General features: G+C 40.9%; 1 protein-coding gene across 1 annotated transcript in view; it reads right to left on the reverse strand.

Moving 5' to 3' along the window:
• WNT7B (Wnt family member 7B) overlaps positions 1 to 11,548 on the reverse strand; it is a 147,742-nt gene extending 136,194 nt beyond the window's left edge. Inside the window, exon 1 of the mRNA XM_005299936.4 lies at positions 11,114 to 11,548. Coding sequence (XP_005299993.1) covers positions 11,114 to 11,184 — 71 coding nt within the window. The 5' untranslated portion in view covers positions 11,185 to 11,548. The remainder of the gene's footprint in view (positions 1 to 11,113) is intronic.
• Positions 11,549 to 14,950: the final 3,402 nt, after the last annotated feature.

The following is a 14,950-nucleotide window of genomic DNA, read 5'->3' on the forward strand; positions in this document are numbered from 1 at the left end:
CAATGCGTCAAGGTTTCCGTCATTTCTCACACTTTATTGGAAGGGAAGAGTTTAGCTGTACAAAACCCATTGTCTGGGACCCTTCACAAAGAGTCAGGGTAACTAATACTAGCATGCATTTGATGGAAACAGAGGAATTTCAGGCGTTTAAATAATATTCTTGCTGGGCTGGAGAGGAAAGGAGCGAAGTCTTGCTTGCACACAGATGTGTGGATTGCAATTACATTCCTGTTTAGCCTGAGCAGGACACAAGGCTGTGTTCATACGGATTTATTAATCAAGGGACGTGCTTGTTGATTTCGGCTTTGCTTTGTTATGTGTCACCTCCTGATCCCTTTCCTTTCTGCTCTACTTGATTGCAATAGGGAGCAAGGCTCAGATCTCGCTCTAACTCCCCAAGTCCATTTCAGGCAGCGGAACAAGTGACCTGACTCACAGGATGAACTGGGGATGGCACAGGGAAGGGAGAGGGCATTATTTATCCCCAGCAAATTCTCATGGTCACAGATGAGCGCTCAGAAGATCTCCAAGTAGTTAGCTCTAAATAAAGCATGCCTTGCTTCCCTTGTATTCCCCCTCAGCAGTTGCCTTAGTATTATTATTATACTTCTATAGCTTTTGCATTCGGACCTTATAATTATGTCACACAGCAAGGGAAACCGCCAGCATCCCAGCATCTGGTGTGTGGTTTAAAACTTTTGTTTCAAGATTTGAACTATTTATAGAAGGAAAACTTTGTAGGATAGTAATTTCCTACGGTTTTGAGAAAATATGGCTACGTTTATATTAAAAGGGTTTTTTTATTTATTTATTATAACTTTTGACCTTCTAGAAAAGAAGCCAATGCTGTATTTTATAAGCAAGTGGTTACCTACCAGTAGACATGACCCGCATGGGAAAAACAGCGAGCTTTAGCTATTTGGTTTGATCAATAGCATCCAACTAAATTAAACCGAACATGGTTCCATAAATCAAGCGTCTTTAAAAATCAGTAGCCAAGGCATGTGCATTTCATTAAGAATTAAGAATGCAGAAATAGACATGTTTAGTTTCTTTTGATGGGTGTGTTTATTCTTTCTTCTCTTGCGTGGTGGAGGATTATGTTTTTCCATGGGCTACCAGAAACTAGAGATATAAACTGTGTGTATATATATATATATATATATATATATAAACGGAAAGAGGGCAAACATCTTAAAATTACACATGCACACACAATTCAGAGGGCAAAAGTTAAAGTCGTGGCATCATAAAAAACATAGACTGATCAGGACACTGTAAATATGATGTGAGCGTGAAATAGGAATCCTGAAACAGGTTTTACTTATTAGGCTGAAGGTGCAGGTTCAAGATCTCTTGAACGGACTGGTACCGTCTTTGGCAAACCTCGCAACCTCCTTCAACCACAGAGCCAGGTAACCCCGGCAGCTGCCTACTGAAACGTGCCTACCGCGTCTTTTATGTCCCTCAGACCCAGCCACGGGCCCGATCCTACATTCTTTATATTCGACCTGCCAAACCTCCATTGAAGTCAGTGGAGTTCAAGGTGCTCAACGATCGGACCCTAAAACTGTGCTCGGCTACTTCTGTTCTCCACATTACATGTGGTTAGCACGCAGGTGGCGTTGGGCGATCAGAGGCACTTGACATTTTTTGCCCTCATCCAGGGCGCAGTTAGTTTCTAGCCCCTTCCACGTGTGAGCCACCTGCGAGATGACTTTCAGGCAGACAGGAAAGCTAATGGGGTCCACTCCTGAGGTTGATTTTTTTCAGTCAGAAACACCTGACAGCCTAAAACCAGGGACAGCTAGCCAACCTGATGAGAGACCTTTAGGTCCACCAGCGCCGGCACTCACTCCAGAGTTAACAGGAGCCAAGAAAGCACATATGTGATTACAGGGATTTTATTTAAAGATCGAAACTATTTCCAGTCCCACACACCCTTCCCCCTCCCAAGCCCCTTCCTCCCCCGACCACGAGAAAGGTTCTGGAGCCAGTCCTAACTCCTAAATCAGATCAGAGATCATTCATTTGGGAAAGCATCCAGTTATAGCAACGTATCTGTAGGTGCATTTGTCCAACCCTAGCTTTGTTTTCACAGGCTTTGATGATTTCTGCTTTAGTCTATACAGATGCCCCGGGCTGTATAACCTTAGGTCTGTATGTATATATATATTTTCCCCCTTTAAGAACATAAATAGATATTGCCCTTCCGGAGGCTTTTGCAATTCCTCTGGGAAAAGCTGGACCCTATGTCCTTTCCTCCTAAGAGTTCAGGTGTGCTTCCCCATCATTCAAGAGCTGACAAACTGTGACCTTCCCACGATAGCGTAAAACACTCGGAGACATGGAGAGCTGTGGTCTGTGCTCTGCCGGGTCTTAGGTAAATCCGCATCCCGCGTTGGGGAGAAACGAGCAGCTATCAACCAGCTTCTCCGGCTACCTGGCTGCATACCCCCCCTGACAGACTTAAAACATCAGTATCATCACACATTTCACAGACCTGCTACAATGCTATGTATCCCGGCTCCCTTCTGTCAACTCGCCCCCAGGTAGCTAGCGGGGTCATTTTAAAGAGTATTAAAAAAAAATCTGGATCACTTACAGGTAACTCCCACTGGTAAGGATGAGGAAAATCTGAGGGTAATACACTGAGAGTAAAACACTGCGAGATGAAAAAAGGAGCATGGCTGAATCCCGTTTATACTCTTGGAGTTCGCTTCCTTGGTTATTCCTTTCTGGCCCCCCCAGATCGTTATTCCCCACCCGTTTTGGTGTCAGCTGTGGCCTTTTTGCTTGAATCTGAGTTGGAATCCAGTCCCTTGGGCGTGGGGGGGCTTGTTTGTTTGTTTGTTTTGTTTGTATTGTTGTGCCTAGTTTCCCCTTGGTGCTAAAGCGTATATGTTGCTGCTGCTGCTGCTGTTGCCTCTGGTTCTGGAATGCTGCCTGTCATGTCTCAGTGGTTGGAAGCTGTTAGAGAGTGGGTTCGCTTGTTGGAATGATGATGGTTTAAGGGATTTGGATGGCAGAAAGTGCCTCTCTCTCTCTCTTTTCTCTCTAACTCTCCTGAGACTCCAAGCTGCCATTGGGCAGTCAGTCACTGCAATCCGCCTCCTTTTTTTTCTTTTTTTTTCTTTTAAAGGGGAGGATGACAATGGAAAGACACTGATCTAGCCAAAGCTCTGCATTCTGGCTGTGTGCACTGCCTGAGACCTCCAGATACATCTTGCTTTGAAAACAAGCCTCAGCAACTTGATCATGTATTTTAAACAAATCATCCGCTCTGTAGGCTGCAGGCTGCGAGCTCCGGTGCCGTGTAGATGGCACTATTTCAAAAGCTCGTGGTTAGAGGATGCTGAGGGGACTGGGCAGCTACAAACGCAAAACTTAGTTTGATTAAATTGTTTTATTATGGAAGGCTGCCCCCCTCCCCATCTGAAACATCGCGAGAGAAGCTGGTGGAGGGAAGGATCTGTTATTATAGCCTCCTGAGTTGAAAATTAAACATTATTTCAAAGGGTCCTTTCAGAAAGCCAATGTTTATATAGTCGCCTGAGTAAAAAATAAACAAGCAGGCAATCCTTTGAATCCTAATTTTTTACTGGCTTGGAGTTCGGGTGGGGGGAGTTGGAGAAAATGAAGTAGCTTGTTTGGGGGGGTTATAGTCCTTTGCCAACATGCCTGGTATCTCTGAGCGGCTCAGGAGGCATCTTCGCACACACCGCTCACATTTCACGTAGAATAAGATTTTCTTTATCAAAAGATGAAAGTTTGAGGAGCAGTTTCATCTGCTGTTTAGTTCCCTCTTCCCTGTATTACTTGGAGGCAGTCTACGTATGTTCTCAATGTTCTCGCTGTTTACTACATTATTATGTTTTCATAGGATTAGGTAATAAATAATATTACACCTAACGTGTTTCTGAACGTATTGCAAAGTCAGCCAGTAACTAATACGTCAGTGAAAAGTTTGTGATGAACAATTATTCTCACTTTTTGCGCTGTTGGGTGTTTCCCTTATTTGGAAACATCATGGGGCACTGTATTTGTTAGTGAGGAGAATTGTGGGGAAGAAAGACACGTTAGAGTCCAAGAATTGGAATTGGAAAAGGAGCCCCGAGAGAGAAATATGTATAGCAGGTACTTTAGCATAAAGGCAGCGGAAAAACACCAGGTCTCTCATTTTTACAGTTTTCTTTAGTCCATATGTAAATTATGTGTTTTCTCATGTTAGTTCCCAAATAATTGCACGAGTTTCTTTAACTTGGGTATTCCAAATATCGTGAAAGCATCTCTTGAGAACACATAGCTAAATATCTTTGGGTGTCTGTTATGCAATAAAGGAATCCTCCAAATGACGTTAAGGTTGCAGACTGAGTCTAAAATAGTTACATTTTCTCTACCTATATTATCAGAATCGTTACTATTTTTTGTTTTATTTAATCACTTCCATCTACAAGTTTAATATCATCCGTTAGTATAATTAACAGCTTGAAAAATATAATCTTAGGGAATAAGGGGAAACGCTTTACATTGTTTAAAGGGTTTAAAGTTTAAGTTGGATCCTCTAAATTGTCATATTTCTTTGTAGTACATACATATATACGTTCCGCTCTCCATCCCACTCTCTCATATACATATTTATATGTATGCGAGTAATGATTTAATTACGTGTAACTATGATAAATGTAAATCAGAAGAGTTTATAACAAATGTTTTTTTATTTTATTTCTAGCATGCTTTTACAGATTGACCATTCAGATATATTTTAAAATGTTTCCTCTTTTAAAGAAGAGTCAGATCCATGTTTAAACAGTAAACCTTCCCCACTTGGTACTGTAAAACCTACTGAATGAGGTGGTAACATTTCACCTGGCGTAGTTGAAACTAACATGATTTGCACATCTGTAACTGTAGAATTAGGACCGGTATTATCCATAGCGTTAATTTACAATACATGACTAGATTAACACTCTAGAAAACAAAACAAAGTCATGCAATTTATTCTTTTGGAGTGACACTACGAAATGGTAAAACGAGAAATAAGTGGAATTAAATTCCATAAACTTCCCTCTGTGTGTGTGTGAACGAGAGATGCATTTGCTCCTATTGTGTTTTAAAACCGAATACCCTCCCTGTAATAAAATGGTGTTGTAGTTTATACGATTATATTATCTATAACCCCAAATATGACATTTTTGAGCATGTACCGGTTGTTCTCCCACAAACAAGTATGCTCTAAACATACCAGAGCCAGAACAGCAGTGAAATGGTTATCAACACCATCCTATAGAATGAGCCTGACACAGAGACAGTATTGAAGAAACTATTTCCCCTCTTTTATCTGCCTACTCCGAGCTTCAGTTTCTTTCTTTTGCTCTGAGTGCAAAATGTCCAGAATAAGTGTACATCAAAACCTGGTAAAACCTTTTGAAGTATGTCTGTAATGCACAGAATTGATTTCTTCACGGAAATAATATTCATTGCGTATGTCCTGCAGAAGTTAGAGTATGGTGCACAACAACAGAGTTGTCTAGAATTTGCAGTTGTCTGGCTGGCAAGCCATGTGAGAAGGCATAGACTGTCACTACTGTCAATAATTTTTTTTTTCGTGATGGCTACTATTGAAATCAGAATAAGATGACAACATTTCATTTAGCCTTTGTAAAGATTCTGAGTGGAAATGTAGAAATAGTCCACGGGATTTAGACCCATTGATTTTACATGGAAGAGGTGTGTGTAAATCCTCTAGATTGCTTTGAAATGTTCAGTCTCTGACTATAGTAGTTAAAATATTATTAAAGTTTAGGAGCTATCCGGTATTTGGACCGTTCTTGGAATTGCTGTTTAGACTAGCCCGGAGATTAAGTGCTCTCTATCTTCGTTATTTATTTAAATCTGATTATTTCCTGTACGCTTTAAAATATGCATTTTAATGTTCTTTCATCTTTAACAAAAGATGAAGCATCAATAGCTTGATTCTTGCTGGCCAGACCTAGTTATCATGGATCAAACTTTATAGGATTTCCAGAGCAGCGATGCAGTTTATTTTCATTTACAGCTAAGGTGCCTGGAGTCCACGTGCATTGAAACCACGTGAGTATTTGCTATCTACTAAATACAATGCAAAGCCCTAGAAAATAAATAAAATGCTAAGCCCAAATACCCATGTGGTTTCTGTATAACAGGAAGCATTTTATTTGTGTAGTTACAAAATTTGAGATGTGGCCAGTTCCCCAAGTAGTGATAGAGCGCAGGAAAAGGATAATAAGCTAAAGGTTTGTGCATCTGCTACACCATCATTATGTTCCATAGATTAATTCAACCAGGGAAAGCACTGTCAAGAAATTCATTTATCCCGTTCCGGGACAGCTTACGCAGACAAAGCTCCCACTGACTGCAGGATCTGACCCATGAAGTCTATTTATGTCCACGAGTAATGTAATTTAGAAGAGCGCCTCCAAAGAAGGCGCGATTTCGTTGTTGTTTTCTGTATACTGCCACAATAGCAAAACAAATGTTCAGACAGAACCATCATTCGGTTTTTGTTCATCAGTTATTTTTATTGATCACATGTGCTTAGAAGGAGAAAAAAATGCCCTCCCGCCTTTTCAAACACATGCCCGATTTTACTAGATTAACTGATGCTGAAAAGACAAGGGTGCAACATTTCAAGATCACGAAGACACGCCAGACTATATGTGCCCTATGCCGTTGCGAGGTGACATGAAAAGCCAGCACATTATAGTTTCATGCTGCGACCTGGTGAACAGGGCATCCACCTCTACAGGAGGGATCATCTTCCCAGAATGTATCCAAATGGATTAAATGGCTCCACTGGAATAAATAAATGGCTCCACTGTTATCAAATAGTTAAAGGGCTTTCGACCTCCTTTCTCTCCCTCGCGCCCCCTCCCGCATGTTACTCTGACTTTCCATTCACAGTCAATTTTGTTTTCTTTTGTTCCAGTGCTGAAATATGTTCCTTACCTGTTCTCTGTGAGAGAATAAAACGAAAGGAAGCATCACATTGACAGCACTGGTTTCAATTTAGCCCAGAGTTCCATCAGTGGACTCCACCTTTACAAAGCTTGTATCTATTATTCTCAGACTTTACTTTTTCATTTGCAGCTGTGGTACTGCTATTATTTTTAATTTGCATTTTTTCTAACAGTCTCTGTCGTTATGCAACTTTTGCGGGCAATACTTATTTGCAATATCTGACAGTAATATTTTAATCCTGGTTGAAAACTAAAGGACATGCTTGCTTAAATATGAGATGTTTTAACCTGCCTGAGTTGAGGGGTTGGGGTTTTTTCATTTTGTTTTTTTTTTTTATTCGAATCTCAATTGAGGATAAAACGTTGATTATTCCTATTTTTGTCTCCGGTGCTGCAGGTGAAGTGTTTGCCATAACAATGCAATAGTATTTAAAATGTGAATACCTCAGAAATCTCCCCATGCTCAGTCCTCTGATTTCCTGTGTTAAATAATTGGCGAAATAGTTAAGGAGAGGACTCATTATTGGTTCTCAATATGAAGTAATGCTTTACCTCGTGCCCGTCACTCTTGCAAAACTCCCAGTCAAGTCACAGAATGGAAATGAAGTCAATGGCAATTTTGCCTAAGTGAAGACTGCTGGATCGGAATTATACCCTCTGGTCCTAATTACAAATGCCAGTTTCTTCGTTAGATTAAAAGCGCTGACACCCAATTTCCACATTTATCATTGGGTAGGCAAATGTGTATTTGATGCTTCCTTTCCGAGGCTTTAGTTTGCCAGCGTCCTCTCATTATTTAAGTGGAGCTTTTGCAACACTTTATTAAGGTTTTAGTATTTTTTCCATAGCAAATAAAATAACTGCAAATAACTCTTTGCTATGTTGGCAAAACAACACTCGTATTCATACTGCAAATTAAACCCAAAAACACTAGAAGGCAGACTGCTACTTTATCATCCCATCCTTTCCTTTCTATGCAAAAACCTGACTCCAAAAAGGTATCATTACAGCCAAAGGATATAGTTTCAACAAAATGGTAGTTCCAGAGCTTGATGAAAGAGGAAATAATTGCATCCCACATGTCTAGCCTCGAAGTAGCCCAGGATCTCAGAGCAAATTTCTCTGCTATTGTTCAGGGAAAGTGAAATATCATCATCCCCTTAAAGGAATGGTGAAAGATCTGATGGAGTTTCTATACGAGGTTTTACAGTTCTTGCTACACACTCGTTTTTAGTTATGGGGACAATTCATCAATATCCTTTTGTTTTTGTTCTGAATTCTCTTTTTTAAAGTTGCATGTTTAATGTCTAACAACAAATGTCTGCCCCTCCAGAAGTTACCATATTCCAAATCTTCTGTTCATTTAATTATAAAGCCACTATGGAAATGAATCTAGTCTAACAAAGTCATTCCCTTGTACTGCAAACTATTTGGTCTTGTCTTTTCGCCGTGAGAGATCTCTTTCTTTAGCTATCTAGGCATGTACAGTGTTCTCATCGTTGTGGTATCTAATATCTGAATACATATATGGGCCAAATTCGTTCCTCATTTACAACGGTGTAAATCTAAACCTTAAGGATGACAGACGTTAGCACTATATTACATGATGACACAAATTGGTTAGCTATAATGAAAAGCTAAAAACAGCTAAAAAATGCTAAAAAGCTTCAAAAACAGAGTAGGCTTTCAGGAAAAATCGAATATATATGCAGCAGATACCCCTGGGAAATAGTACCAGCTAACTTTCCCCCTGTATGCATATAGGCCAGTGCAGAAAAAAATCGATTAAAGGCAAGGGGCTGTTCTGCCAAGGCAGATCCTTAGCAACGTGAAAGATACCCAATCATTCCGATTCTGTCTATCTGGTCCCTTTACGGTAGTGTCTGAGGGGATAGTTGTAACTCTTTCAACTTCGCGTTGTTATTTTCAGTGTTTTCTTATTGCTGAGTGGAGCTTCGCTTTTTCTCTTAACGTACCCTCTGCTTCCTTCCCCTGACCTGAAGAAGAGCTCTGTGTAGCTCAACAGCTTAGACTTCTACCAGCAGAAGTTGGTCCAATAAAAGATATTATTATCCCACCTATATTGTCTTTCTAATGCACTACTAACGGGCAATTTTATACTTATTTCCCGTGCCCTGCCACATGCAGTTACTGGAGTTCTGTACCCTGAATCCATTTCAGTAAAGACAACACATCGTGTGTATCTGGTTAAACCGACACCTGCGAATAGCAGAGCTATGTGTAATGGGGACCTGGGGGAAAAAATAGCTTCTGCCCACTAGGCAACCTGCGGGAAACACTCCGGAAAGCCAGTCCATTGGGCCACATTTCTTGGCTTTCCTATCCCACTATAAATAAGGGCATCCTCTCCTCATGCCAATTATCTACAGCCCTCTGATTCCCTTCGAGATGGCTAGCTGGGTGATGGGAGAGTGTAAGCAGTGCTTGAGCTAGTTATTTTCCCATCAGTAAACTGGCCCTTTTGAGCTGATTTTCCCCTTGTGTGATCTTAATGCTCTGCTATTCTGTTCACTTGATTACGGATTTCCTCCCTCTGCCCTTCCTTCCCCCCACCCTCAACTCTATGATATGTTGCCCCTGCATTGCACTGCAGAGTACTGCACTGCTTTCTGAAGCTGCTCCGCTTGCGGGGAGCAACACAAAATATCATGTTAGGTAGGTGGTGCGGCTCTATTAAAAAAGTCAAGCGTGTAAAACAATATCAAAGGAAGAGGAGGGTAAGGGATGGCTGATGTAGTTTGTGCTCCAAAGCTGTATAACATTATGACTTGGAGGAAGGTGGATGAGGGTGGAAGATGAACCCTAGTCTTTTACCAAGAGGCACTCTACATTATGTCCTGTGGCACTTTATAGACTAACAGACGTATTGGAGCATGAGCTTTCGTGGGTGAATACCCACTTCGTCAGATGCATCTGACGAAGTGGGCATTCACCCACGAAAGCTCATGCTCCTATACGTCTGTTAGTCTATAAAGTGCCACAGGACTCTTTATTGCTTTTACAGATCCAGACTAACAGGGCTACCCCTCTGATACTCTACATTATGCTGGATTGTGGTGCAGTGCCTGTATGACCGAGTCTTTCTGACTGCACTCAGTGCAATTATCCTCACTTTAATATAATTGCAGCTCCTCCCTGTCCCCCCCCACACCTGTATTGATTTCAAACTGAGAAGCAAGAATTTTCAGATTACAACCCACCTTATGCATTCTTGATCATTTAAAAAAAATCCCGCAGCTATGCTAAGGCAGGATCTTTTAAGAGTTTGCAGCTCGACAGGTAAGAACTCGGCTGGGGCTCAGGAATGTGGAAATACAACTCAAGTCAGCCTACTGCGAGAGCAATATTAATAAGGGCATACAGGTGACTGAGTGAGAGAGAGAAACTTGGCAACTAAAATAACATAGTGATCTAGATCATTGTGGTCAAACAACAAGCAAACATTTGACTCCCCAATAGCCCTGCTAAAATGTGGTCTGGAATGGCTGCAGTCAATGAGCAGAACACTGCAGCGATAGCCCTTGGTTCCTGGTGTGGTTCAGGGTTGTTTTATCAGAGAGGTAGACGGACCAGTTGTCAAGTTAATTTCAACACGTCTGTGTGATGGATAGAAGCGCAAATTGTGTCTAGGCCTGCATAAAAAAAAATCCCTGAGAGCAGGTTCAGACCAGGGATTTTCCCTCGCCCCCCCCCCCCTTTGACTACTTAAACTCTGCTCTATTGTCTCATCTCATCAATAGTGGCTGAGCTAACTCCGTCAGGTTTCTGAGGGACTGTATGCCAGAGCTAATATTTAGATTCGATTAAATAATCCAAAATAAAAGACTCTCCCCTCACGGCCAAACTGGTCCCTGCAGACTGAAAGTTACCGTAGCTTCTATTCGCCGGTCTCTTTTAAAGCAGTGGCATTCTGATTAGAATCACAATAAGGCATTTAAAAGAAATACACATTTTCACTGTTGTTTTGCTGATGGATGTGAAGCCTCAACACGTCTTCAAAGACACGGGGAGACAAATATCACACATTTTTGGCAATATATTTTGTTCACAAGTTTGATCCAAAAACCAGAGGATTAGTGCGGACAATCACTTACCCTAGTTTGACATAGATGACTCCAAAGCATAGAAACACGTAGAAAATCCACTTTCGAAAGTTTCTGTGCATGATCTAGAGAATGGACTGAGCCATAAAAAATGCACAAAAAGTAGAACTGATCTCTGCCGATTAAATCCCAGTCAAGAGCATGTCTGAGGCTACACAAAAACGGAGCCGGTCGAACTGTAAAAACTCAACAACGTTCAGACAAGATTTTTTTTCTAAAACCATGGTGACCAAAACTGATTCTGATAATGGGGGGAGGAAAGGGGGGGACAGAAAGAGTTTATCAAAAAGGCAAATCAAAAACCCAGGACAGCCCGTCTGAGAGAGAAAATGAGCAAGCCCTGATCTTGATCAACTACCTCATAGAGCTCTCAAGTTCAATGTGTTTTTACTTGTTCTGACTTCCCCAGGTGACACCACGTATCTTGCAAGCTGTGGCTCCAGGTAGGAGGAGGATCTCTTTCACTCTCACACTTTCACTCTCTCTCTCTTTCTCCTCCCCTCCTCCCCCGCCCGTGTGTGCGTGTCAGAATCTACCGCATCTCATCCTTTACACACAGATATGTAATGCCATAAAGCAGTCACTAAAACATTTGTCTCTCGTGGAGTAGCGTGGCTAGCTTGTTTATTTATTTTGCAAAATAGATGGTTAAAACTTTTTTTTAAAGCGAAGAAAGCCAGCTCTTCCATGTCTGTGTATATGTTGTTATATGCTGTACAATATAGTGTGTCTATATCTGTATCTTGCTAGAGAGCTGAATGTGTGTATACCTGTAGACACGCCTATCACTGAATGGGGTGGTAGTTATATACAGTCTTGCAAAACAAGAAAGCATTCTTCCTCCTTTAAGAAATACCCAGCTTCTTAGCGAGGTTTAAGTTATCCAGTTCGGTCTGCCTCAGGGTGCATAGAGATTAATACTTCCCAATTTATATTCAGTAATTGATACTCAAGCCTGTTTAGACGTCGAATTTTTTAAATCTCACTGGTTTTGAGATCTGTTCCATTTACTCCCACAATCTGTGGGAATGTTTGTTCTGATATACTGTACTATATGTGTATTGTGTCTATGCATACATCTGTAGGCATATGCATATATAAATAACTCACATACATACTCATCTGTGTGTTTGTGTAAGTTATATATACCTACACCTATGCATATACACACATGCGCATATAATTTTAGTAACCGGAAACCTATAAAGCTATCCGCACTTTACAAAGAGAAACAGCGAAATACACACCGATACAAATGTAAACAAAAGCAGGCAGTGACAAACAAAAGCAGATAGTGAACACAAAACTGATTGTAAGCCATCTTCCTTTGCCTGAGAACACATTTTTGTAAATGCATCAATCTGTGCTGCTTATATATACTTGAAAACTGTACATCGTTTTCTAGATGACCCAAAAGATTAACTAGTTAATAATGTCTGGATTTTCGTACCCTGAGCCACGATCAATGGTAACCCCTTTCGCGCACCCACTTAGCAGATCTCGTTAAAACCTTCAGAGAGCTACTGAAAAGAACATCTATTTTGGAGGAGGTATGAACACAGCGAGGTGCTACAAAATGCTCACAGAAAGGGAGCAAAGTGAAACAAGAAAAGGAAAACCGTGTAGAGGTATTGATTTTCCGTATCTCTCTAGCTCCTGTGGAGTGAGGGAGGAATGACAGACTGAGCCTGCTAACTTTGTTCAGGATTGAGCTCAATTATCTCTCGCTGTTGATCAGTAAAACCATTCTGTCTTTCCCCCATACATGCCTCACATTTCATTCTTTAATAATCAACGAGCTGGCTATCATAGGCAACCAGCCCTCCCCCAGAGCACTTCATATACATATTTCCTTATATGTGATCATCAGTCACGTCTTTCTTTAATGCTGTTTTTTAATATCTTGGACAATCTTAGCCTTATTGATTTTCTGACATGCTCACTGTAACTGTTTTAAGTTTATGTTCTCACAAAAGAGAGCACGGTCCCTTTTTGAAAAATATATAGGGGTAAAACCGTTTTCGTATTCTGATCCACACTGCTTATGTCTCATATCCTAAAATCTTCAACCAAGAATTGTTAGGAAAACGTCCTTTAATCTGCATTTCCTCCCAGGTTTTTGTAATTCTCAGACCAGAATTAGGGACTCCTTTACCCCGCCTTCTCCCGGGTTTTAGACCTAGCCTTTCTGCTGGGCATGTTTTTGAACGTGGTTGTAGTAGGTGGAGCTCTCGGGTAGATGGGTGGTCCACACTGGAGATGCAAAAGTCCTTTCCTTGCTTGGACAGAAAACGTTAACACGTTTTCTGGAATGACCCGGGATGACTGAAAAAGGTAATTGAGATGTTCAGCGGACTGTGGCAGGAGCAGAGATGGTGAAAGTAGATATCTCGCAAGAATTTTGTTTCCTAACCCGTCAAAATTCATTTTGTATCCTTTGGGGGCAGAGGCTGGGTTGGATGCACGTCGCCCCCTGATGGAAATAAGGCAAATATTCTGCTTTTCACAGGGCAGCATCTGCGAGCTATGGGATAACACTGCCACCTAGAGGAAGGAAGTGTCCACCGGAGCAGCTTAGTGTTGACAAATTGTCAACACTAAATAGGGCCTTTATCTTGAGAAACGAAGAAGAGGAAGAGAAAAGAGGGAGGCAGGAGGATTAATCTTGGAACTTCCCCTCTTGCTTAGCTCCACACTCTTGACACCTTTTGTCTGGGATTTTTGATAAGCATGTGTATGGATCAAGAGGACTAAGTATCCAGTTTAAATAATCAGAGCTAAATAACAGGAACAGCTGTTCCTTTTCCTCCATTCCCATTTATCACTCTGCAACCCACTCCCCGTACCCAATGCTGGGTGGACAAATTAACTGTCTAGGACACACTGTGAAAGGTGGGGTTTTAAATAGCCCTGGTCAGGTACCTGGCTGATATCCTCTGAAATATGGCAGAGTAGATCTGTGAATGGTCCCCGGTCATAGGACTGGGAATAGTGCTCTGCCACTGACCCTCTGAGTGAGCTCAGTTTGCCTCAGGCTGCTAAGCCATGATGCCCATCTTTGTAGAGTGATTTGATAGCTAGGGATTAAAATGTCATGAAAGTGCAAATGATTATTTATTAGAGCTTCTCTGTTTGCAGACATTATTCATCCTCAGACTGTTTGGTGTTTGTAATGACTAGACTGGACTTATTTAGCTAAAAGTGCTGATGCGCTGCTAGAATGGTTAAACAGTATGGTGTGCATATGCTTGGAGTGTCTTTCCCAGACCTAAAGAAGAGCCCGGTGTGGCTGGAAAGCTTGTCTTCCTCACCAACAGAAGGTGGTCCAATAAAAGATATTACCTCACCCACCTTGTATCTCTATTGTTCAGTTGTTAGTGGTCAAGCGGTATAAAATACTTTTTATATTTTTCAGATGAAAAGGGAACAGAAAGTTCTTATAATTCAGGAGTTACGGTTTATGGTGTTAGTTTACATATTCATCTCTTAGCTTGGACAATAAAGAGAGACTAGTTAATTCTAGGTTTATTTCTGGTCAGCTACACTTTCTAGTCCTCACTTCATTTTGGTTCTCTGACTAGCATAATTCTGCAACGTCTTGGTTATAAACATTTTGTTGTTGTTTAGTTGTTCCATTGATTTTTTTATATATATAATCATGGAAACATTGATATTGATCTTAAATTATATTAAAATCTTATCACGAAACTTAAAAAATTTAAGCCATATCTGACCTGATGGTGTCCATTTAAAAATAAATCTATTGCCCAACCCGACCCCATCCTATATAATCAGCTTTATGCAGAATGTTCTTCAAATTAATTTACT

Source organism: Chrysemys picta, chromosome 1, assembly GCF_011386835.1.
Source record: "Chrysemys picta bellii isolate R12L10 chromosome 1, ASM1138683v2, whole genome shotgun sequence".
NCBI classification, from domain to species: Eukaryota; Metazoa; Chordata; order Testudines; family Emydidae; genus Chrysemys; species Chrysemys picta.